This window comes from Grampus griseus, assembly GCF_964374135.1.
Source record: "Grampus griseus genome assembly, chromosome: 6".
NCBI classification, from domain to species: domain Eukaryota; kingdom Metazoa; phylum Chordata; class Mammalia; order Artiodactyla; family Delphinidae; genus Grampus; species Grampus griseus.
The window spans coordinates 20755516-20782227 of NC_139000.1; the positions used below are offsets into that span (position 1 = coordinate 20755516).

General features: G+C 41.7%; 1 protein-coding gene across 1 annotated transcript in view; it reads right to left on the reverse strand.

Annotated features, from left to right (window-relative positions):
• The window catches only part of SNX30 (sorting nexin family member 30), a gene marked incomplete at its 5' end in the record, with an annotated part of 105319 nt that overhangs the window by 43000 nt on the left and 35607 nt on the right, over nucleotides 1-26712 (reverse strand). Inside the window, 2 exons of the mRNA XM_082655848.1 lie at nucleotides 5567-5677; nucleotides 16867-17058. Of these exons, the coding sequence (XP_082511974.1) occupies nucleotides 5567-5677; nucleotides 16867-17058 (303 nt within the window). The remainder of the gene's footprint in view (nucleotides 1-5566; nucleotides 5678-16866; nucleotides 17059-26712) is intronic.

A 26712-nucleotide genomic window follows, 5' to 3' on the forward strand; every position in this document is an offset into this window, starting at 1 on the left:
AGACTTCTTACTGATTATTTCATATTAAGAAAAACAAATGCTGCATTACAAATTTCTTCCTATTAATTCCCATGAGTTTACCACTACCCAAAACAAAACTGGGTCCACAATAAATACAAATGCATCCTTCCAGCAAAGCTCCCTTCATAAAAACTGAAGCAAACATTAAATTTCTAAGTGAAATCAAAAACTAAAGACTTTAATAAATGTATTTGCTTCATCTTCAAAATGTGCACCCATCGAGTCATGAAATCTCTCTGCTGTGTAATTATTTGTGCCCCAGTAAATGAAGCGGTGTTAAAACCAACTTCTGAGACAAAAAATAAATTAAAAAGCAAAAACCATGTCACAATGAAGACTCTCTGGTGGCTCCAACTATTAGATTACAAAGAAAAACAAAGTGAATTGCCATTATGAGATGACAAACATAACACATCCAGCACAGTTCTAGTTTTAGGTTGGCATTTGAAGAACATATGATTATTTCTTTCTGCTTTTAAAATTCCAGAAAAACAAAGCCATATAAAAATAGAAAAATCTGTTGCAGCACCAGAAAATATAAAGGTACTGTTAACAGAACAGAATTTGTTAAAGACACAAAGCAGAAAAGATTGGATTGAGAGAAAAATCCATCAGTATCAACCATCTTGTGACACTACTCAGGCAAGGGAACAGTCGGCTAAGGAAGTAAGGGGTTGGATTTCCCCAGCAGAGCCCCAGAAGCTGCCAAGTTCAGAGCCATAGGGGCTGGAAACAGGGCAGGTCTCAGGACAGCCAATGCAGAGAGGCAGATGAAAGAACTTGGGGCCTCCCCAGAACCACATTCTGGCTGGCTGTTCACCTACAATTTCACATGGCTCCAGTGAAGCTCAAAAAAAGTGGGAACTTTATCTCCATGCTCATAACGTAAGCAATAGACTCTGAAAGCTTCAGAATTCTCACATATTTTTAACCACAGCTGTAACTAAAATTGGCAAAAAGAAAAACCCACAAAAAACCCCAAGAACCCACCACCACCCGCCATTCTCCAACTGATCCAAAAGATTCTAAAATTCACCGGAAAAACAAAACGTGCAAATAGGCAGAACGTCTCGGAAAACAAAGACTACTGTGGGCATAGATGGGGGCCTATCCAACCAGATGATGAAACTTTCCGTAAACTTGTAATGATTCAGTAGTGTAGCAGGGACACCACACGAAACAGAAAAGAGATCGATGAACCAAAGTGTTCAGAAATAGCCCCAAAATGTACAAATCTAATGCATGACATAGTCTAACACACAAACGATTACACCGGCGACTGATTACTCCTAAATGGTTCTGGAACAACCCACCATCTGAAAAAAATAAGATCCTCCCATCTCGCATCAGAAAAAATTCTAGATTTAAATATAAAACATGAGGACATAAAAGTAATAGAAGAAAATACAGAACATTTTTTTTTTTAACATCCTAGGTTAGAAACAAGCTTCAAAGCCAGAAACTGTAAGGGAAAAATTAACTTGGCTGGGAGGGAAGAGATGTTATCTTTTATGGAGTCAAGCTGAAGACAAAAGACAACTAGAGAAAAAAATAGATATTCTCAACTGGGTTAATTTCCTTCGCAGATATGGAGTGTTTACAAACCACTAAGAAAAAAAATAGAAAAATAAAGAGGCAATTCATTAAAGAAATGCCGACATTCGATAAAGTCATAAGAAGATATGTAGCTTCACTGGTTAAAGAAATGAAAACTAACTGTATAAAAACAAACTCAAAACGGATTAAAGATCTACATTTTCTAAAAGCTAAAATCATAAAAAATTTTAGAAGGGACTTCCCTGGTGGCGCAGTGGTTAAGAATCTGCCTGCCAATGCAGGGGACACGGGTTCGAGCCCTGGTCCAGGAAGATCCCACATGCCGCAGAGCAACTAAGCCTGTGTGCCACAACTACTGAGCCCTTGAGCCACAACTACTGAGCCCTTGAGCCACAACTACTGGACCCGCGTGCTTAGGGCCCATGCTCCGCAACAAAGAGAAGTCACCACAATGAGAAGTCCGCGCACCACAACGAAGAGTAGCCCCCGCTCGCCGCAACTAGAGAAAAACCCGTGCGCAGCAACGAAGACCCAATGCAGACAAAAATAAATAAATAATTTTAAAAAAGATTTTTAGAAGACAACATAGGTGTAAAACTTTATGACCTAGGAATGAGCAATGGTTTCTTAGCTAAAACACCAAAAGCACAGGCAAACAAAGAAAACATAGGTAAAGTGGACTTCATCAAGATTTTAAAACTTGGTACTCCACAGGGCACCATCAAGAAAATAAAGAGACAACCCATTAAATGGGAGAAAATTTTTGCAAATCATATATCTGGGAAGAGATAAGTATCTAGATTATATAAAGAACCATTTTAACTCAACAATAAAAAGACACAACCCAATTTTAAAATGGGCAAAGGATCTGAACAGATATTTCTCCAAGGAAGATAATAAAGGTACATTTAAAAAAAAATTCAACATCATTAGCTGTCAGGGAAATGCAAATCAAAACCACAAAGAGATACCATTTCATACCCACTAGGGTGGCTATTATCAAAAAGAAAGATAATAACGGGTGTTGATGCAGACGTGGAGAAAATGGAACCCTCATACACAGCTGGTGCGTACGTAAAATGATGCAGCCACTTTGGAAAACAGTCCGGCAGTTCCTCAAAAGGTTAAATATAGAGTTATACATGATTCAGCAATTATATTCCTAGGTATAGACCCAAGAAAAGTGAAAACATATGTGCACACAAAAACTTGCACATGGATGTTCATAGCAGCATTACTCGTAACAGCCAAAAAGTGGAAACAACCCAAATGTCCATCAAAGGTGAATGGACAGACAAAATATGATATATCCATAGAATGGAATGTTACTTGACAATAAAAACAAAGCACTGACACGTGCTACGACATGAATGAACCCTGAAAACATTATGCTACGAAAAAAAACCCAGTCACAAAAGGCCATTGTGTATGATTCTACTTACATGAAATGTCCAGAACAGGCACATCTATAGAGACAGGTAGAGTAGTGGTTGCCAGGCAATGGGGAATATAGAGGATTTGGAAGCAACAGGCAAGAAGTAAGAGGTTTCTTTTGGGGGTGATGAAAAGGTTCTAAAACTGATTGTGCTGATGGTTACACAGCTCTATGAATATACCAAAAGCCCCTGACTTGTACATTTCACATGGGTGACTTGTATGGTATACTGAATTATACCTCAATAAAGCTTTAAAAAAAAAAAGAAATGAGAATTTAAACAATAATTCTGTTACATGTTTACTGGGTCTCCATCTGGTAGTTAACTCCCCTGGGCAGGAGTCCCTTGTCTATCTTATTACCCTTCACCTTCCCAAGGGCAGCAAAAAGGCCTAGTAAAAGGACCAAAGTCGATTATTAATAACAGATACCTCCCAACAAAGCTGCTGTAAGACGAATTTCTCTGGCGGGGGGGGGGGGGGGGAAGAGTTTGTTTGCAGTCTGACTTTCACGTTTACGTCAGAGATGTTCTCCTACATTAAATCTCTCTCCACCCCAGACATGCACTAAAAAGTTATCAAGAATTTAATTCTCTAGATGTTTCTACTCACTGCTTTTACCCAGACCATAGGAAACCAGACTTAAAGATACTCTGGATCCACCATGGGCATCCTGGAGACTTCCATTCTCTCAGTTCTGGCTTCAGTGTCTATGCATGAGTCTACTATGTTTCACCAGCAGGTGTCGCTGTCTAACCTTTGGTCTTTAAGTACCGAACTTCATATACTCCTAGTTGCCAGGAAGTGCTGCATAATTCCCCTCATGCATAGTGTGGGCTACACATAAAAAGCAACTTCCTTCCAGTACAGTACGGAGAGGGAGAGAAAAAAGAGTAACCTTACAGTGGAAAAACCTGATGAGCACCATCTCAAGTCAGGTGATCAAGGTTAACATCAACAGTGATAAAATACTGTCAATGATAGTATATACCCCTCATATGATGTAATGAGAATGGTACCTCACCCCTGTGCTTTTCCTCCTCAAAACACATCACCCCAGGCTAACTATGAGAAAAACATCAGACAAATCTCAACGAAGGGACATTCTACAAAATGCCTGCCTGGTACTCCTCAAAACTGTCAAGGTCATCGAAAACAAAGAAAGCCTGAGAAACTGTCACAATCAAGAGGAGCCTGGGACCAAGGAGACATGACAACTAAATGTAATGTGTTACCCTGGATAGGATCCTGGAACAGGAAAAGGGCAGCAGGCAAAAAACGAGGAAATCTGAATAAAGGACTTTTAGTCAATAATAATGTTTCATTACTGGTTCATTATTTGTGACAAATGCGCCATACTAATAAGCAAAACTGGATGTAGGGTCTATGGGAATTTGCTGTACTATCTTTGCAGTAACTCTGTAAATCTAATACTGTTCTAAAATAAAAGTCTGTTTTTAAAAACTTCACTAGCTGCCAATTTTGCCACATTAAGATTTTGAGGAATAGTTCCAACTGTTTAAAACTATAGTTTCTTTTTTGGCATGTTTTTAAGTGATTAGAAGACAGAAAAGCAAAACCTCAGGCCTGGAGAGCAGAGGGAATAGGTGGGGTGGGGTGGGGGGGCAGTGGTTTCCCTGAGAAAGAATGGAGCCGCAAGCAAAACCCATAATCCCCATCACAGCACTAGCAACGTGGCCACTTCTGCCTTGAAAACTAAAAAAACTGCTAGTGCGTTCACAGCATAGTCAGCCTTTTCCAACCATGAAGGGAAGACTGGAAGATGCAGTGGTAGCAGGAAAACTGGCAGTGGCTAAGAAGTTATCCAGCCAAGGTTTTTACTGAAAGATAAAGCCCTGCTGAAGAGTTTTATGATCCAAATTGCCCCAAAGCCCAAGAAACATCTGAGGTCTAAACAGTTATTTTACACTAAAATAAAAAAGTAGAGAAGTACTCAATACATATGTTGATTTTAAGTAGTCTTTTAAATTTTATTTGCTCTAGTTTTGTTTTTTAAAATGTGCAGCTAAAATAACAAATAAATAGTATGCTTCTTCAATAAATAGTTAACTGGCTTTTGGTTTGTTTTCTTAAAGGAAAAACTGTGGTTGAGTGGATCGTGTGCTAGATTCCTGCTCTCAGAATTACCCACGTCTAAAGAAAGCCCAGCCAGCTGTAATCTGAGACATCTTTCTCCACCTGGGGGCAGCTATCCAAACCGCAAGAATGGAGTCTAGGAAGGGTGAAACAGTCTTTAAGGAGGCAGCAAATGAGAATTAGGATTCTCCATACCTCAAAAAATTGTTATAATAAAAGTGAAAATCTAACCCAACCCACCCAAGAAACCAGCATACTGTACAGCGAATCAGAAATCAAAACCCTGAAGGTGAACTGTATTATACAGCATCCATAAAATGTACATTTGATGGGTGAATCTGGTATGAAATGTAAGGTAGAGTTCATCCATAGTTTAAAGGGTGAGAGCTGAGTGAACACCGTCAGAAAAGAGAAGGCAGGAAAAGTGAGTAACAAGCTGTACTGACTTAGTACCTACGGGAATGAGATGAGTGGGCTGGGATTCTTCCAGTTTGTTCCTCAACCAGTCAAAATCCTGGTATCTTCGACGGACAGAATATTCTGGCAGGTCAAACTCCACCCGAGTACTCTGCAAATGAGGACAGTGGAACAAAATCAGGGTAAGGGAAGAGTAGCATACCTTGGCAGAATGGAAGGAAAAAAGCTCTCTTTGAATAACCTGGGCAAGAACACACTTTTCTTCCACCAAACGCACCAGCCAAGTGGTAGGGCTTACCAACACGGAATGACAAGTCCGGGCCACGGGGTCCAGTTAAAAATTTCAAGGATCTAGAATGAAAATGTCGAGGTTTCATTTCCCCCTATCTCAGGAAATGGAACTATCCCTCAGAATTGTGCTTGGAAACATTTGATTCATTTCCTCCAAGTTTAACTCTGAGAATTTCTTTTAGCAGACTAATTCCACTGAGGATATTGCTACTGAATCCAAATCTGTGAATCTGTTTTAAAAAAAAAAAAAGTCTCCACCGTCTGCTAAATATGCTGACAAGTTTTGCCAAAGGCAGAGGGGAAACAAGCAAAAAGTAGAGATACCAGATCACCTGCTCATTTAGGAACCAGACTAGGTGAAAACAGAAAAGGTTTTGCCCACTCTTCCATATTCTGCCAGGACCATAAGCTTGAAACTACATTGTATTTTAGATGATTTTTTAAATCTAGAAGGAAATAATTGTAAAATATCATTGTATTGCAAAAAAAAAAAAATTCCCTGAATTTAAGTTTTCTGAAATGTGATTGCAACACTTTGATAACAAAAACCAATATTAAATAAAATTAATTTATACCAAAGCAGGATTTTTATACATTAATTTGCCCAAACCAAAATTATGTCTCAGATAAGCCATGTTTCCTTGTGAGGGTACCGACTATATGACGGTCACAGTTCTCAGAGGTTAAAGCACAAGATAAAAATGGTTCAAACTACATTTTATAAATTTATTGAAATCTTTCAAGCCAAAAGTCTGTTTAAATCCATGGAACCAAGAAAATCTTAAAAACACATGAACAAGGGACTTCCCTGGTGGTGCAGTGGTTAAGAATCTGCCTGCCAATGCAGGGGACACGAGTTCAATCCCTAGTCCAGGAAGATCCCACATGCCGCGGAGCAACTAAGCCCGTGAGCCACAACTGCTGAGCCTGCACTTTAGAGCCCACGTGACACAACTACTGAAGCCCACGTGCCACAACTACTGAAGCCTGCGTGCCTAGAGCCTGTGCTCTGCAATAAAAGAAGCCACAGCAATGAGAAGCCCGCGCACCACATGAAGAGTGGCCCCCGCTCGCCACAACTACAGAAAGCCCGGGCACAGCAACGAAGACCCAACGTAGACAAAAAATTAATTTTTTAAAAGGACAGTAACTTAAAAAACACATGAACAAGAGTCATCCATCAAAGCAGCAGCCAGTGAACAGCTTTGGCATCAAAAATTATGATTTCATCCTTCCCAGAAGCCAGGATCACAGTCTGAGCAAAACTGTGAAGTTAAAGGACTCAGTCTTGGACTAAACCCCAACTAACAATCTTTCTGCCTCTTCTCCCCTTTGCAAAGTTTCACACGCCCATGAAACACAACCTTCCCGTATGATGCAGGGGTAGGGGTGGGAAGACATGGGGAAATTTGTTTAATTTAGGCATTTGTGATTTATTAGAAGACTCCCCAAAAGAATTAGCGTTTCCGAACTAGAGAGACAGATGAGAGAGACAGATGAGAGAGAGAGAGATGAGAGACAGAGACACACACACACAGAGAGAGAGAGAGAGAGAGAGAGAGAGAGAGAGAGAGGGAGAGAAATAAATAGAATAGTTAAATCCAAATCACTACTGATGAATCTTTAGGTATAAGGGTGACAGAAATATTGGCAGCAGTAGCCTGGCACTCCTCCTGACGCAGGGGCGTGAGCAGTCCTAGCATCCCTGAGATGCCACCAAGCCTCCCGGAGCCTCGGTTTCCTCAACAGTAAGGAGGCAGTTTGGAAGGGGCATTCTTCAAGACCGCACGGAGTCCCCCAGCAGATTCTGTCTGGGGACTTGTCGATGATTATGGGCTCAGGAAAGGTCGATTTTGAAGGGTGACAAATGAATGCAACTCATTTTCATTGTAAACAGAACTAATAGAGGGCTCTACTTTCTGTCCTCTTCTGTCACATGATATCCACTGGTTGTTCCTCTTTATTATGGCTTGCAAAACCACTTCATTAAATTATAGTCTATGTAACATTTCTACTCTAACTTTGAAATCAATCTTTGGTAACTACAAAAAGCAGTATGTATGATAAAACACAAGTTTTGTCTGCCGTAACCAATTTCACTTTCAAGCAACTGCTTTTTTTTTTTCCTTCTATTTATTTAGGTTCGCACTTATTTTAAAACTTCAGGAAAATTAAAGAAATAAAAAATAAAAGATCAGCCATAATCCCTCTAAATGGAGATAAATGCAATTAATATTATGGTTCATATCTTTCCATGTTTTTTTCTATGCACAGGCACTCATATTTTCCTATGTCTCTTTAATATATCTTGGACATCTTTCTGTGTCAGTAAGTTCAGATCTACATAATCATCTTTAACACACATGGAGATACCATAATTAAACCAAATCCCCACTTAGGTTGTTACCAATTTTTCAATCAATAAGCCATACTACGGTAAACATCACTGATAATTCTCTTGAAATTACGAAAGAATATACATGAAAGAGTATACGTATCTTTAATCGACAAATTGTTTCCAGTTACAGACTGATTTATATTCTTAGCATATAGTCTCAATACTGAGACTATTTATTTATCTTTGATGGAAGTATAACTGAAAAATAACATGTCATCTTTGTTTTACTTTTGTTTCTTTAATGACTGTCGTGGTTGAACATCCTTTCAAGTGTTTGTTGGCTGTATATTTTTCTTCTTTTGTGAGAAGTCTTTTTATATATTTGTGAGTCTAGTCTTTTCCATTTGTGAAAGCTCTTTATAGCGATCTACCTATCATAACTGCCAAATGGCTTTTATTATACAGAATTTTAAAATTGTTAGTCAAATTCATCCATTTTTTCCCTTTATGGTTGCTACTTTTAGTGTCATTGATAAGAAGTCTGTCTTCATTGCAAGCTTTTGAAAATATTCACCTGAATTATCTCCTTTATTTATGGCATACATGTATACATATATATAAAATTGCTGCTATGCTACTTCTAGGAATCTATCATTAGAAAATAATTTTTAAACTGTGGCAAAGATACCTGTTATAATGATGTTCACTGCAATATTATTTAAAATAACAAATTCAAAGCAACCTAAATGTCCAACAATTAAAAAACAGTCAGGGAAATTATGGTATATTTATTCTATGGTTATCAGTAATCATGTCTGTAAAACATTTTTAATGACAAAAATGCTTCAGTAATAGTTTTAAGAAAAAACAGCAGGATATAAAATTAATTATACACATTTTATGATTTCATTGGTGTTGAAATTTTCGACATAAAAAGTTAGAAGAAAAATCTAGGACTTATGATGACAACTTTACATTCAACTCTATTTCCAAACTTTCTAACATTCTTATACAATACTTATAGTTACACACAAAAAAAACTCATTTTTTAAAACAGCTCCTTTAAGGACAGGGGATTTAATAAATCAGTAAAATTTGTTTGATGCTTTGGAAAGCAATAACATAAAAAAAACCCATCATGAAAGAGAAGGATGCTCACACTCTCTGACCTGATAATTATTTTACTTATTTTTACCACCACTTGTTCTAGAAAAGATAGAGCGATATGTGGAATATGATCAAATGACATAAATTAGAAGTAGGTGAGCAAGATAAAAAAAAAAACAAGGACAGAGAGAAAAAGTAGAGCTGGGAACGAGGCTAGCAAAACACACTCACCTTGGAATTCTGCACACTTGTTAAAATTGGGCCACAGACATTACTGTGAATTTCTGGAAAGAAATCTAGTCCGTTATAGGACATACAGCGCTCATAAAATATGCAGGCCGGGCTTCCCTGGTGGTGCAGTGATTGAGAATGTGCCTGCCAATGCAGGGGACACGGGTTCGAGCCCTGGTCTGGGAAGATCCCACATGCCATGGAGCAACTGGGCCCGTGAGCCACAACTACTGAGCCTGCGTGTCTGCAGCATGTGCTCCGCGACAGTGAGAGGCCCGCGCACCGCGATGAAGAGCGGCCCCCGCTCGCAGCAACTAGAGAAAGCCCTCGCACAGAAATGAAGACCCAACACAGCCAAAAATAAAATAAAATAAATAAATTAAAAAAAAAAAAAATATGCAGGCCAATAAAACCCCAACTATGAGTCTGTAGTAAGGTTTTCCTCTGTGAAATTCAGGGTCTGACTTAGAAAGAAAAATAAAGTACTAATAAGCGTTTATCTCTATTTTCTAGTATCTGTGGTAAACAAAACAATAAAAAAGGAAGTGCGCACCCACAATTCCATAACCAGAGGCGACCACTTTACAGTTTTGTTCTGTGTCCTTCCTTACTGTGTTCCAACTCTAGAATGCCCCACCAAGATCATAAGGTCATTCGTACACACCTAAAGTCAGGTCTACAAACAGGTAACCGAGCACAAGAGTTGTAATGAAGAATATTCATTCTCACCACTGCACCCTGTGAACATCTCCTTGGTCATCTCTAGGCATCACTGCCAAATTTTGTTAAGTTTAATACGTTGGAAGACCCAGCACGGAGCCACAGTAAAATCAGTCCCCCAGGAGCACATCCAGTCCCCTGGGCCTCACCGTCCCACAAAAGAACTCCTCTTTATTCCCTAGGAGCTGATGGGTCCAGTGACTCTGGCCTGGAGCCTTCCCCAAGCAGTTTCAGTCAACTGAAAAGTTGATTTTACAGTCAACTCACTCTAGAGAGGCTTTGTCTCTATCAGAAATGCCATCCGTCCAGGCCACAGCTGGATCCTAACAAGTCTGAGTAACCCCCTCCCCCCAAAAGAGAACCTCTTCCCTTATCAAATATCAGCCAGCCAGCCCCATCCTGCTTCAAAGCCCTGTAGCTCTCAGAGCACCTGCGAGTGATGCTGAAGAGTCTTCCGGCCTCCTTCTTCCGAAACGAGCTTCCATTTATTTCCTCCTCCTCAGATCTTCCCACCCAGCTCTCTGGAACACCCGTCCCGTAAGTAATAATGTCCTGTGGTTTCTCAACCTGCTCAAATTCTGAAAGCTGGCTCTCCCGAGAATACAGCCCCCTTGCCGTCCCATCAAGTGGAAAGCTGCTGGTGTTCTTACATTTCACAAACCTCTAAGACCAAGACCAAGAGTTGCTGTTGAGGGCTTCCCTGGTGGTGCAGTGGTTGAGAGTCCGCCTGCCGATGCAGGGGACACGGGTTCGTGCCCCGGTCCAGGAAGATCCCACATGCTGCGGAGCGGCTGGGCCCGTGAGCCATGGCCGCTGAGCCGGCGCGTCCGGAGCCTGTGCTCCGCAATGGGAGAAGCCACAACAGTGAGAGGCCCGCGTACCGCAAAAAAAAAAAAAAAAAAGTTGCTGTTGACATCCTGCTCCCTCCACCACTCCTCCCACCCCGGAAAATCCTTTCGCGGCTCATGCCATCAGGTTATAGACACCTCTACCTCTCCTCACACCTGTCATCTGCTGACACCTCTGGCCTTCCTCCTGATTCCCCTGAGAGCACCTCGTTCTCGGGCTTCATAATCTGGGTGCCCTCAAGACGCAGGCGGTTCCCACACACAACACTCACCGCTAAGCCAACTACACCTCACTCCACTGCCACGGCCTCTCCACAGACTCTGTCATCACACAGAAGTTCACACAGCTCCCTCTCTAACTGGCACCTCCTATATTTCGGACTCTTCCATCTCCCAGTACCCCTGGTTTTTCAGCCTCGGGACCTACAGTTCTTGACAATCCATCCACTCCTGTCTTTACTTTCTTCCTTACTCAGCATCAGTTCCACCAACCATCACTTCAGCATCTTACCTGCCCACATCCTAAACGCCCCTTCCACACCGTCACTCATACAACTCTGGCAAAAGTGCAACCACCTACTGCCTGCTTTTCTAGACCTAGGCACAGTCTGGAAGAAAAACAAAATCAGGGAAACACACTGACTGGAGCAATAAATTCTACAGCTGGACGCTCAACACTGTCAAACAATCTCTTGATACTTCCCTAGTCAACTCTCTTCCCCATTGTCCCCATACTTCCTTAGTCGGCTCTCCGTGAGTTAACGCGAAGCCTGTATAAGTTTTGAAAGCTTCTAAGCCCCACTTCAAAACCTCCCCCTTCACTCTTCACAAAGACCTCATCATCTATTCATAGAGAAAACTGCAGATATAAGCAAAGAACCCCTCAACATCCTGCCACAAAACAAAAACAAACCACTTCCCTTCTTCCAGAAACAATGGGAAAAGTATGCTTCCCCCATGAGAGGCCACTCCCTCCCCTCCACTTCTGCCGGGGACACTCTCCGCCCACCTCCTCAGAGGCTTCCATCCTACTCTCCAACCTTCAACCCACAGTCTCCTCCACCAACAATGGCCACGTGGCACTTAAACAAAGCCACATCCCCTCCTCCAGCTACTGTTCTCTCACTCACTTTCACTGCCAAACTACCAACACTCACCACGTCTTTTCCTTACTTCCCACTCATCCTAACCCACTGCGCACTGCTGTACCACCACCCCAATGAAGCTGCTCTCACCACAGTCATCAATAACCTTCTCATCATTAAATCTAACATTCACTTTGTAATTCTTACATATAACTTGACCTCAGCAGCATTTAGCCTGCGTTGACCACTGAGACACCTGAAAAGAGGAATTAATTGGGGCATAAGCCTAGGAGATGACTATCTGGCGATGGGATAAAAGACAAGAGGAGGACGGCTTCCAAAGGGAGCTGAGGGCTGCTCTCTGTTTCCCCAACCTCCAGTCTATCTGCACATCATCATCAATTTCAACAGTCAGGCCATGGTAGTAGATGACCGTGCTGGTGGGGGGGGGGGTGGGAGGGGCGGTGCGGGTTACTTTCTGGAAAACCATGTCTTCTGAAAGCAGAGCACAAGACAGATCTGGGTTCAAGACAGATCTGGGTTCAAGTTTTAACACGTATTAGTTGCATGTCTTTGAGCAATTTTCTTAATATCGCTGTGTCTTAGTTTCCTCATTTGCAAAAGTTAAGAATACTACCAGTACCTACTTCACGGAGTGTGAGGATTAACTGAGGATATATTTAAAGCACATTTATTTTAGCACAAAATAAATGACAGCTCATCCACATGGCGGAGCACTACTGCAGTCTTAGAAACAATGGCATAAGTGTGCTCACTGGCATTTACTAGCAGAGGAAGACATTTGCATTGTATTAAGTGAATTGGCTGCAAGTAAAATACTCATTTTTGTGAATGGATAGAGACAAATAGTTCAGAGAATTATAAATGATTATTTCTGGCTGGTGAGCTTGTAAGTGTTCTTTTATTTTATTGTTTTAGCTTACTTGAGTTTTCCAATTTCTCTATAATGAGCACATATTACTTACATAAAATAAAATTTAAAGGGTTTCTACTGCAAAAAAAAAAAAAAAAGTACAGCATATGGTAAATGCTCAATAATTAGCTATTATTAAGATGTTACTTTCTAGACGCCTACAGAGAAAACTGCCAGGATCTGCCAGCCCTGAGAAAGCCTCTCTCCACCACTGGAGAGAGAAGACAGCCACGCCTTAGACCTCGGTGGGGAACACTTTCCCCGCGTTGGCTCTCAGCCCTAGGCTCATTTTACCTCAGGCAAAAGCAGCTCTGTACTTTGTCCAGCTTTTGTCATCAGGAATCTGAATCAGGCCTGGGAGTCAAAGCTCAAAGTCATAAAGTAAGTATTTGTACAACCTCGTCCTCTGACCATTAACTTTGCTTGAGAAGCTCAGCAGGAGTGGGGTGCTGGGACAAGATCAGGAGTTTGGGACCCTGTGTTCCCGTCTGTCCTCTCTCTCATCCCCACGCATCCCTACACGTCCTTTAATACAACACTCAGAAAAAAGGTTCCAGATGCATCACCAACGTACTAAACCTGGTGTCACTATTTGAAACAGGAAAAGAAAAGGACTCTGGTTTGAGATCAGAAGTGGAATTCACGGTAAGAAGTAAAATTTAATCCTGCAACAAGTTCACCCTTAAGGTGCTGTCCTCGAAGCCAAGTGAAAATGTGGGACTGGAACTTGGAAAGGTTATCCTAAGACATTATCTGACTCAGAGGAAAAGAGACAGAAATAAGAGCACAATGGAGAAAGGGGAAGGAAGGACAGAGAGACAGCAGAGGAGAGAGTGGTGAGCTGCAGCACGGGCATCAGCCTGAGAATCCGCTGACAGGGAGAGAAACTGCAGGGTGGAGGACAAGCAGGGCTGGGGAAGCATCAAGACAGGTGAGCACGGCTGTGCCAGGCGATCACCTTGACATTCAGCTGTTTAGAGCACAAATTCAAGAAAAGTGTGTTTTGCATTTCACTGACTACAGGGTACAAGTTGACACTAGGGAGAAAAAAATAAGTAACTGGAAATGATTCATGGGGGGTATGTATATCATCCTAAGACCTCTGAGGATATAATACACATCTAAGCACCTAGCAATGTTGAGAAATACTACCCAGTGCCAAAAGAGACAGGGGCAGACTGTGTGAGCGCATATGCCTCTGCACACATACAAATTTTCAAATGTGAACCAGGTGTGGAAAAGACAAGGCAGTAATATAGTGGTACAAGGCAGAAAGTTAATAAATATTAGTTCCCACTCTTTTACTCCTCCTCTCCCTGACATTAAGACTAACTACCTGTATGCAGAAAACTATAAGACACTGATGAAAGAAATTAAAGATGATACAAACAGATGGAGAGAGATACCATGTTCTTAGACTGGAAGAAACAACACTGTGAAAATGACTATACGACCCAAAGCAATCTACAGATTCAATGCAATCCCTATCAAACTACCAATGGCATTTTTCACAGAACTAGAGCAAAAAATTTCACAATTTGTATGGAAACACAAAAGATCCTGAATAGCCAAAGTAATCTTGAGTAAGAAAAACGGAGCTGGAGGAATCAGGCTCCCAGACTTCAGACCATACTACAAAACTACAGTAATCAGGACACTATGGTACTGGCACAAAAACAGAAATATAGATCAATTGAACAGGACAGAAAGCCCAGAGATAAACCCAAACACATATGGTCACCTTATTTCTGATAAAGGAGGCAAGAATATACAATGGAGAAAAGACAGCCTCTTCAGTAAGTGGTGCTGGGAAAACTGGACAGCTACATGTAAAAGAATGAAATTAGAACACTCCCTAACACCATACACAAAAATAAACTCAAAATGGATTAAAGACCTAAATGTAAGGCCAGACACTATCAAACTCTTAGAAGAAAACATAGGCAGAACACTCTATGAAAAATCACAGCAAGATCTTTTTTGACCCACCTCCCAGAGAAATGGAAATAAAAACAAAAATAAAGAAATGGGACCTAATGAAACTTCAAAGCTTTTGCACAGCAAAGGAAACCATAAACAAGACCAAAAGACAACCCTCAGAATGGGAGAAAATATTTGCAAATGAAGCAACTGACAAAGGATTAATCTCCAAAATTTACAAGCAACTCATGCAGCTCAATAACAAAAAAACAAACAACCCAATCCAAAAATGGGCAGAAGACCTAAATAGACATTTCTCCAAAGAGGATATACAGATTGCCAACAAACACATGAAAGAATGCTCAACATCACTAATCATTAGAGAAATGCAAATCAAAACTACAATGAGGTATCACCTCACACCAGTCAGAATGGCCATTCATCCACAAATCTACAAACAATAAATGGTGGAGAGGGTGTGGAGAAAAGGGAACCCTCTTGCACTGTTGGTGGGAATGTAAATTGATACAGCCACTATGGAGAACAGCACGGAGGTTCCTTAAACTAAAAATAAAACTACCATACAACCCAGCAATCCCACTACTGGGCATATACCCTGAGAAAACCATAATTCAAAAAGAGTCATGTACCACAATGTTCACTGCAGCTCTACTTACAATAGTCAGGACATGGAAGCAACCTAAGTGTCCATGGCCAGATGAATGGATAAAGAAGATGTGGCACATATATACAATGGAATATTACTCGGCCATAAAAGGAAAGGAAATTGTGTTATCTGTAGTGAGGTGGATGGACCTAGAGTCTATGATACAGAGTGAAGTTAAGTCAGAAAGAAAAAAATACTGTATGCTAACACATATATATGGAATCTAAAAAAAAAAAAGGTTCTGAAGAACCTAGGGGCAGGACAGGAATAAAGACGCAGATGTAGAGAATGGACTTGAGGACACGGGGAGGGGGATGGGTAAGCTGGGACAAAGTGAGAGAGTGGCATGGACATATATACACTACCAAATGTAAAATAGATAGTTGGAAGCAGCCACATAGCACAGGGAGATCAGCTCGGTGCTTTGGGGCAACCTAGATAAGTGGGATGGGAGGGTGGGAGGGAGATGCAAGAGGGAGGAGATATGGAGATATACGTATATGTATAGCTGATTCACTTTGTTATAAAAAACTAACACACCATTGTAAAGCAATTATACTCCAATAAAGATGTTAAAAAAATTGTAAAAAGACTAATTACACCAGATTATAATCATGTTCTCATCACAGAGCTTCAGGTTGATACAATGGTTGATACAATGATTAATAAATTTCAAGAGTAATGAGATATTAACATCTTAAACAACATCATGATAGAAAATAAGTGAAAGTACGGGGTTTAAAAGTTTCATTTGAGGGCTTCCCTGGTGGCGCAGTGGTTGACAGTCCGCCTGCCGGTGCAGGGGACACGGGTTCATGCCCCGCTCCGGGAGGATCCCACATGCCGCGGAGCGGTTGGGCCCGTGAGCCATGGCTGCTGAGTCCAGAGCCTGTGCTCCGCAACGGGAGAGGCCACAACAGTGAGAGGCCCGCGTACCGCAAAAAAAAAAAAAAAAAAAGTTTCATTTGAAAGACTGTAGTACAATTTCTCCTTCATTTTAAGGTTAAAAGAAAAAAAACTTATGCATAATCCTTTTAAATCTGAATATATCCACTCTCCCAAAAAGCTACACTCACAATTGTCATAAAGGTGAACAGAGTTGTACAAAGGAAGGGAAAAAGGAAAGGCAGGAATCATGGCGGTAGGACTTCAATTCTCCAAGACACTCTAGACAGGTGGAAGATAATAAAAAGACCTACTTTGGTGGTGATCCTGTAAGTGATGTAGGTCTCCATCGTACAGACATGCTTCTTGGGATCATCAACCGTGACAAAGAGGTCTCTGGTCTCACCATCGATGTCATCATCAAGCTGTAGTCTGTTGAGAAGGGAAGATGAAGAAGCCGGACTTGCAGGGCCTGCTGGAGTACCGCCGTTGGGCAAAATGAGATCCTGAAAGCAGAAAAGAATCATCTTACAAAGTAGCTAAAAACACACACCTGGAGAACACCAGCAACAAAGGCTGGTTTAGCCCAACCAAGAAACACCTCTAACTACAAAAATAACTTTCAAAGAATCTGATCCTGTCCTTACCAATTCTTAAGTGAACGAGTCTTTTACAACCAAGAGAAACACGACGGGCAATGCTCTACACCAAATCCCGTCGATTCACGTGTCAGCAAGCGCTGCAGGAACCAACAGTTCAAGGACAGAGAACATGACAGCCACCACCGGCGTCAGACTTCGACAGAGAAAGAACTCCTGAGCACACCACATTGTCTCTTTTTCCCACTTTCTCAAGACCGCCACTTGGGCCCAGGTAAACATTGAGGGGCCAGAACCCTCTTAGATATCCAACACATTAACAACCTAATCAACCATCACAAAGAGACAGCTAAACGTTACGTGCCTCCTGGAATAAGTTCACACCACCACCTACGAAGCATGCTTGCCAAATATGCTGGCTATGAGTCCTGAACAAATCTCTAGACACAACACCAATTTATAGGCAATACAGCAAGAGTGAGGAACGTGTAGAACAAGTACTGCGAGGACGCAGTCAGCGGCATCTACACAATGTGAAGCTAAAGAGAACCGAAGACCCAGTTTCTTCAATAAATAAATAAATTGTAAGGAAAAAAGAAATACAGAGTTGGAAAGAGCACCTACAGATGTAATGAAACTTAAGAGACCTACCAACAACTGCAGTGGGTCACGATTAAAACACAGGGTTAAAAGACTTTGAGACATTCGGGAAATTTTGAATATTGATCAATTATTTGATGACATGAAGGAATTATTAGGTGTGATAATGGAAGTATTATGATATTACAAAGTCTTCATCTTTTAGTAACACATAACTAAAGTATTCACAGATGAAATGATAGGATGTGTGGTATCTGCTTCAAAATAATTAAGGTCAGGTACTTGGGATATAGATGATACAAGATGGCCCAAAGCTGATCATTGTTGAAGCTGGTACTTGCAGGTTCACTATAAATTCTCACCTCTTCTGTATGTGTTTAAAATTTTCCGCAATAAAAAAGTTTAAAAGGGGTGGGGGGGAGCAAGTACCAGAAAAGAAAGGGAAGGAAAGATTAAAAACTTATGGACTTCTTTCTTCTTAGGCCTCAGTAGGAAGCCACTTGAATCAATTATGTCCCTATACTATTCAAAAAGGATGCAGTCTTCCAGTTACCTTTTCTGGCTTTAAGATTTGATAAGAGAACAAAGCCCTATCTAGCAGTAGATGTGAAAGCCTCTGAATGTCACCTTGGAATCATTAGAAGGCAAAGACTAAGGAATATGGCAAGAAAGTGACATGATACTAAGCAAAGAGCCTTGGTCAGGAATGTTTTTTTGCATTCCTGATCTGTGCGTAATCAGATCACAGGCTGGGCGTGGGTCTTTCCCCAGAAGGATCTCTTCTTGTGTGCAGGCTGGATATGACTTAGCCCCCAGAGAAGAGAACATACAGGAAATGAGAAGTCAATCTAGCCGTCATGTCCATAAGCTCCAGATGAAGATAGCACATCTGGAAAGAGAGTATGGAACAAGGCAGAGGGAAGCATGGTCTGGGGTCAAGGGCAATGTCACCCAACTCAGTGGGTGATGGAAACTAAACAAAAAAGGTACCCTCCTTTGTCTCCCTGACCACAGATAATTTAATCACATCCTTACTTATGCAATGTCAAAAATACTTTTGTAATTACTGAAAGGGTACCATTTCACAGAAGGTACTCATGGGAATGGACCCCACCCCTCCACTTCTCAGCCCAGGGTCTTGTCAGCTGGGAAGGCAAGCCCCTCAGCAGCTGCTCTCCGTGTGGACCACAGAACCTAGCTACAGCAGCATCCCACGACCTGCTTCCTCAGCACACTGATGTCACTGAGGGCATGCAGTGTCCAAATCCCAGGGTCTAAGGATCAGCGGGGGGACATCTTCTCTGGAGCTCTGAGACAACCATCACGTCGTCATCATTTCAGTAAATATTTAAACACTGACCTCAGGCAAGGCACCATGCTAGGCACTGAGGGGCCCACCCTTATATTTTAACAACACTAGCTCACTGGGCCTCAGAAAGGCTCCATCACCTATGGCTAAACATTGCACAAAAGAAAGAATGAATTCAAAACCTTTAGTCAGATAAGCCAACATCAGCTCAGACAGCAATTTTCCACAATCTGGCCTGAACTGATCCTGGAAACCACTATGCTGTTTCATATTTTCTCATCGTTGCTTACATAGCGCGTGCGCGCGCACGCGCGCGCGCACACACACACACACACACACACACACCCCTCTTTTTTATGTAGAGGGCTCCCAGGATCTCACAGAAATCTTCTCAAATGCCCCCTCCTCCTAGAATCCTTCCTGGATCCAGCCCCTGACAAAATTAGTCACTCCCTTCTCAATACCTTGAAGATACTTCCACTGAAGCAATTTTCACAGTTTTAATCATTTATTTACATATATAACTTATCCATAAGCACTGTGCATCCAACAACTGTAACTGTGCCTTGTTCACCTTTGTGTGTGTGTCTGTGATTATCCATCCATCTGTCTGCCCGTCTCCCAGTGACTCCAGGACAACTCCCCTAACCTCAACTCCCCTAACCTTTGCTCTGGGGACCTCAGCCAATAACCCTCCAGGAACGGCCCACATAAAGGTCTAAAAGATCTTGGCCAGACAGTGGGAACTGAACTATTTCTCAAATCAGTTAGCAGGGGTTGGGGAGGAGAAAGTCACCCAGACCTTGTCACACAGCAGATTCTTTCCTTTAGGACTACACAACCAGGGAAGATACCCACACCCTTACTACAGGGTGCTTCCCGTAATATTATTTGAGCATATATGAATAGCAAATGAGCTACGGATGCCTGGACTTTCCTATAAAGGGCTGCTACCGTCTCCGCCTTCCATGGCACGTCTGTGCGCAGGGCTTCCACATTCTTATTTCGCTGCCCTCTACGTCAACCTCAACGTGGTGAGGTTAGCAGACAGATACTATCTCTACTGATGAGGAAGCCGACTCAAAAAGGTGAAGGACTTCTGTATGCAAATGTATGGAAGCCAGTTATCACTCTACTGAGTTGAGCTAAGGTATCTGGTTCCTAGTTCAAGGGTGTTATCAAGCTGGATGGCTTTCCCCAACCCAACACTGTCCCTCATCTCCATTCTCTGGCCATAAATCCTTCTGCGTAAACATGAAGCTTCTGTTTTTAAAGCCAGTTGAGGAATGCTTACATTTTCCCTTAGGGTCTTAATACAAGTTATCCCCCAGATAACTCCCCTCAAGATATGGTCCCCATGAGAAACAAACGTGGAGGGAAAAGACAAAAATCTCAGGAGGAAAGGGCAGGGGCTTAGGTGGACTCAGTGACCCAGGCTCCTCTACCCTCAGAGTCCTCCGGTAGCGGGTTTGCTTCACTGAGACCTGAGTTCTAGAGCACGTATTGTGGGGGGGCAGCGCCTTTACAACTAACACGAATTACAAGAAGTGAGAGAATCCCTTGGCTCAACACAAAAGCCTCCTGTTTCATTGTTGCTGCCCTACCGTCAGTCCTCCTTACTGCAGCCAGAATGCTCCCTGGAAAAGGTCAATCAAAACCTGTTACCCCCCTGCTCAGAACTCTGAAAGACATCCATCCAAACACATTCAAAATAAAATCCAGACTCCCTCCCATAACCCACAAGGGCCAACATGATCTTACCACAGTCTCTGACCTCATCCCAGACATTCTCCCCACTGCCCTCCAGCTCATCCTGCTCTACACACCTGGCCTTGGCTCGTCTGGACCTCAGGGCCTTCATACTTGCTGCTCACTCTGCCTGGAACACTGCTCTCCCCTCCGATTGCCACTGGCCTGGCTCTTCTCCTCAAACAGGTTTCTGCTCAAATGACACCTACTCAGAGAGGCGTTCTCAGCCCACAAAAATCTAAAAACATTCCTGCACCCTCCATCATTTTCCAGTCCCTTCCCTGGCTTTATTGTCATCATAGGACTTACCACTATCTAAAAATATATTATATATTAATTGATTATCTGTCTGTCTGACTTCCCACCAGTCTGTAAATTCAACAGGAGCAGAGACTGTGTCTTCTGGAACACAGTAGGTACTCAGTAAGTATTTGATGAATGAATGAGTTTTAGAAGTGACCCAACTCAATCTCTTGCCAATATAAGGTACTCAATAAACGTCTGTTGAATGACAACCAAACTGAGGCTAACCTGGACGGACTGCCGAGTTTTGAATCCCGGTTCTACTCTTTACTAGCAGCATGACTTAAGTAAATTCCTTAATCTCTCTATTGCCCCAGCTTCGTCATTTATAAAATGGGTATAATGGGATTGAGTTAGTTAGCATATGGAGCAATTGGAACAGTGCCTGGAACATGGTAGGCGTTATATCACTATCAAAATACTCAAACAAACAAACAAAAAAGTCAACTTGTCTGCAAGTATTCCGGCATCCCCTTTAGACTATGGGGCTGGGTTCACAGTAGACCATAAGTGCTGCTGAAAATTAAAATCGCACCTAGAGTCACAGTTGGGGCCTTAACCACATCTTCCTTAATGACTTCCCTGTGGCAATAGATATATCTACGGTAGCCTTTGTGAGAGTTACAGCTACACAGCTGATAAATACATGAAAACTCCTCAATGCTCCAAAATATCAATTCTTGCTATGTAGTTTCAGTTATAAGAGAATTTCTTCTCCCCATCACCCCTTTTTACTTAGGAAGAGGAATACATAACCAGGACACTTTGGAAACTGCCCTCGCTCAAAGAATTTCAGTTACAAGATCCACCATTGTGGTCAGCCAGCCGCAAGAGAGATTATTAAAATAACGTTAGTCACCAGCAAAATTCTATATTACATTAAACATAGGGTTTATGAAAGAAAGTGGTATACCTTAAGGGCCAATATAGACTTAATAAAAACAAGTCATGCGAAAACACTCTAATTTCTCTTTCTGATACTATTAGAGGAGTGCGGGCAACGTGATGATCTCGTTTCAGAAGAACTTGCCGAAGCCTCTCGAGGCATCCCGACCGCTACGGGAGAACGAGAGCTCTCTGAATGCACACTGTACCTGACTTGTCTTAGCGGCCCTCTCTCCCGCCAGGCACACGGGAGATGCCTGAAGAATGAATGTGCCCTGCACACACTGAACGGGACACTCCTGACTGCTGACTTTGCTGTCAAGTTAAATTTAGGCCAACTACGGGCAGTAACTTCAAAGGGAAAACCTCAAAATTGTTCTGTTCACAGATGTTCATAACAGATCAAAGAACACAGAGTGAACCCTGGAAAAGCTCCAAAGGCTCGCTAACCAGGAAATGATCGTGTTTACGTTAATAACAATGTTACACACTCACTGAAAAATTATAAATCTAGACTTCTAGATAAATGCGGCGAATTAATAAGCTCAGGTCTTTGCTTTCTCCCTCTTTCCCCGTTCCAGACAACAACCACCTGAAGAACGGGAGAGAAAGAGCAGTGGGGGTGCGGCGGGGGGGGGGGGGCGGGCGCATAGTGACTGGAATGAGTACCGGATTAGAAACTAGGAAAGGGCATCACCCAAATGCCAAAAGTTTTGAAGATTTCCTACAGGAGACAATTGGGACTCAACTGAGAAAAGAACTAAGAGGTATCTTTAACCCATGTCACTGAGGTTACCTAGGGTTCTCAAGGTTACCTAAGAAGTAGAAAGTGTCCCGAACCCTCACAGACACTCTAGTTTGAATTTGCAATTGTCTGGAGGGATGAGGGTATGGAAGGGCCCACAGTGGGGCAAAGGAGGACCCCCAGAGTGTCTGGCTGCTGTGAGCAAGGGGATGCCAGCACAGGCAGATACACCATGTGAGGCCCACCAGCAGACGGTGCCTTGCCCCCAGGGCTTCATCTAGCCAGGAGGGGTAGAGATGCAAGAGAAAGGTCAGGGGAACAGAAGGCGCCTGCTTGCACCTTCATGAAGTCAGCTGCCCTGGGTAGGTCCACCAAGCACAAAGGAGGCAAGACTGCAAATTCTGAAAAGGCTGGACTCTACCGAGATGGGGAGAGCACCTAAAACAAGATGGAAGCCAGGCTATACTGGATCCAGACACAGAGAGGAACTAGGCCAAGTCTTCCTGACCGACTGTCCCTGACCCTGGTTTTCTTTCTTCTGATTCCTTTTGCCAAGGGGAGACCACTCAACTGATTTGTCAACTATTATTCCACTCAACCTAAGATCCAAGAAGACAATTCTAACATCAAGTAGAAACAGGGAGATCCAGGGAATTCCCTGGCAGTACAGTGGTTAGAACTAGGTGCTCTCACTGCCGGGGAACTAAGATCACGCAAGCCGTGCAGTGAGGCAAAAAAAAAAAAAAAAAAAAAAAAGAAAGAGAGAAAAAGAAAAAAAGAAACAGGGGATCCAATAATTCACTTCTTCTGGTGAGAGGCAAATAGCAGGCCTGTATTACCTCATCAGACACAAGAAAACCGAAAAATATACCAGCCTATATCAACTCATCATTCAGACCCAAGAAAACCAATACATGAGGAAAAGCAGCACAGTCCTTAAGAGCAGATAAATATATACATTTGAAAAGATTTATCCCATAAAACACTACACTTTAGTCCACATCTACCTTGTGCTCCCATTTAAAAAAAAAAAGTCAAAGTGGAAGAGAACTGTACTTTACTTCACTGTGTAGTAGAAACTAACACAACATTGTAAAACAACTATACCCCAATTAAAAAAGAAAGAAAGTGGAAGAAGGAGAATTCCCTGGTGGCGCAGTGGTTAAGACTCCGCACTCCCAATGCAGGGGGCCAGGGTTCGATCCCTGGTCAAGGAACTAGATCCCATGTGCATGCCTCAACTAAGAGTTCACATGCCACTGCTAAGGAGCACTCGATTGGAAACTAAAGGAGCCCAGGTGCCGCAACTAAGACTCAGTGTAGCCAAATAAATAAATAAATATCTAAAAAAAAAGGAACGTGGAAGAGGGAATAAAAAAATTAAAGCAGGGCCTCCCTGGTGGCACAGTGGTTGAGAGTCCGCCTGCCGATGCAGGGGACACGGGTTCGTGCCCTGGTCCGGGAAGACCCCACATGCCACGGAGCGGCTGGGCCCGTGAGCCATGGCCCCTGAGCCTGCACGTCCGGAGCCTGTGCTCCGCAACGGGAGAGGCCACAACAGTGAGAGGCCCGCGTACTGCAAAAAAAAAAAAAAAAATTAAAGCATAAATTGAAAACAGAAAAGAAAGAGTAAAAGTTATAAATAAAACCAAAATTTAATTCTTCTAAAAGAATTAAATATAGAATTGTATTAATATAGAATAAATATAGAATTAAATATAGAAAGAAGGAGGGGAAAAATGAGCAGGCAATAGTGATTTAAATCTTACCTCTGTGTATGATTATAAATTACAAGGATGTGCTATGAATAGCTATGCTAATAAACCTGGAAGCCTCTTTGGCCATACATTGCAGGAAAAAGTACGGCCAAAGAGAAATTAAATTGATGTAGAAAACCTAAACAACTAAATAACCTCAGAACTGCTGTCAGAGAACTTTCACTGAAAGGTGAGCTAAGCCCCAATGGTTTTACAACTGAGCTCTAATGAACCTCAAGGAGCAAGTCCTGTTTTATTTGAACACTCTGAAACACATTTAAAAATGAAAAAACTTTCAAATCAGTTTATAAGGGTTACCTATATCTGATATCAAAATAGTATGACAAAAAAGGAAATCAGATGTAAGAGTAGACTTCGTCAGTAAAGTAACAGCAAATGGTACATTAGAAGAATTTTTTTAAAAAGAAAGAAAAATAATATACCAGGATTGAGTCAAACATAATCCAAGAAATCAAAAGTGATTTAACATTAAGAAATTTATTAATGTTATTTATTACATTAACTGATAATAGGATCACTGTCCAACATAATCATGCCCACAACTACCAAAATGCTTACTGGTATCACACACTGGTAAATATCAGCCATTCTATTAAAATCTCTAAGTAAAATTAAGAAATAAAAGGAAGGTTCCTAAATCTGTTAAAGGGTATAAATCGGAAAACATCAGCAATGAGCCTTGAAAACACTGCTCTAAGTGAAAGAAGCCAGACATGAAAGGCCACATATATAATTCCATTTATATGAAGAATCCAGACAGGCAAATCCACAAAGATAGAAAGAAGACTTCTGGTTGCCAGGGGCTGAAGGGAAGGGGAAAACAGGAGTGAACACTCAATAAATATGAGGTTTCTTTTTTGGGTAACAAAATATTCTGGAATTAGATAGTAATGATGTTTGCACAATGCTGTGAGTATACTAAAATCCACTCAACTGTAATATAGTTTGAAATGGTGACTGTTACGGTATGTGAATTAGATCTCAATAATCTATTTCTTAAGCAGGAAACAATATAAAACACTGGAGGCATGTCTACAAAATTCAGAAACAAGACTGATACAGAATCACCCCATTATTCAAATTGTTCTTGAGCTAGCTCAACGGTGTACAACAGAGCTCCACGCACTGCAATCGCTCAAGAAGAAACACGCAGCGATCTACCACATCGCTTCCTTTCAAAAGGTTCATTTCTTCGAAAATTAATCTAAAACTATAATACACATAATAGGGTGAAAATGTATTTAAAACTTTTAAAAATGATAAATCTAAACTGATGTCAGGTATTTACTAAATAACATTCAGTGACAAAAGGAGAAGACACAAACTACATGGTAGACTGTAGTATCGTTTGCAATTATTAACTCTGTACCTTTAAGTGGATTATACACACTCACTATTGCCAAGTGACTGCCGACCGGAGGGCATATCTCCACTCGAGTCCAGTGACTGTTGGCTTGGCTACGTAACAGGCTCTGGCCAATGGCACATGAGCAAATGTGACGTACACCAGATGGGAGCAGACACTTTAAGAGCCACTGCATGTTTCCATCAGCTCTCATGTGCTCTCTCCTCCTCATGTGCTCTCTCCTGCCTTCAGAAGGGAAGACTTGTGGAAAAGAGCCATAGCAATGGACTCCCAGCCACTGACACATAACTCGATCTAGAAATTAATGTTTGCTGCAAACCTCTGTATTTTTGAAATTTGTGGTTTATTAACCACAGCAAGACTAATACATATAATTATTAAAATGTCTATGTAATTTAAAAAATCTAGGTAAGAGATAGTGTGTAAACAATATGGAATTTTAAGATGTAGGGATTTATCTTTTTTTTTTTTTTTTTTGGTAACTGTAGAATTATTCAAAATGCATCTTAACCATATGACTTAAGTCCTAGGACCCTATTTGATTATCAGTAGAAGTTCAGTCTTCCTTCTTTCCCACCCCTGCCCCAGAATCCCATCTCCAATATTCTCCATAACCTCCAAGGTTGCTTCCACAAGTTTCTCCAAGTTCCCAAGGCCCAGCAGTCTGTGGTTTCTAGGTTAGCATCTTCTCTGAACAGTCTTACATTTTCCCACTTTGGATTCTGGATCATCACATATGAGGGAAAGACTCTTCTTCTTTACACATAGGTTAAGAGATCACCTTTAATTATTTGTAGGTTAATAAAGTCGTTTCAAAACTGAAAAT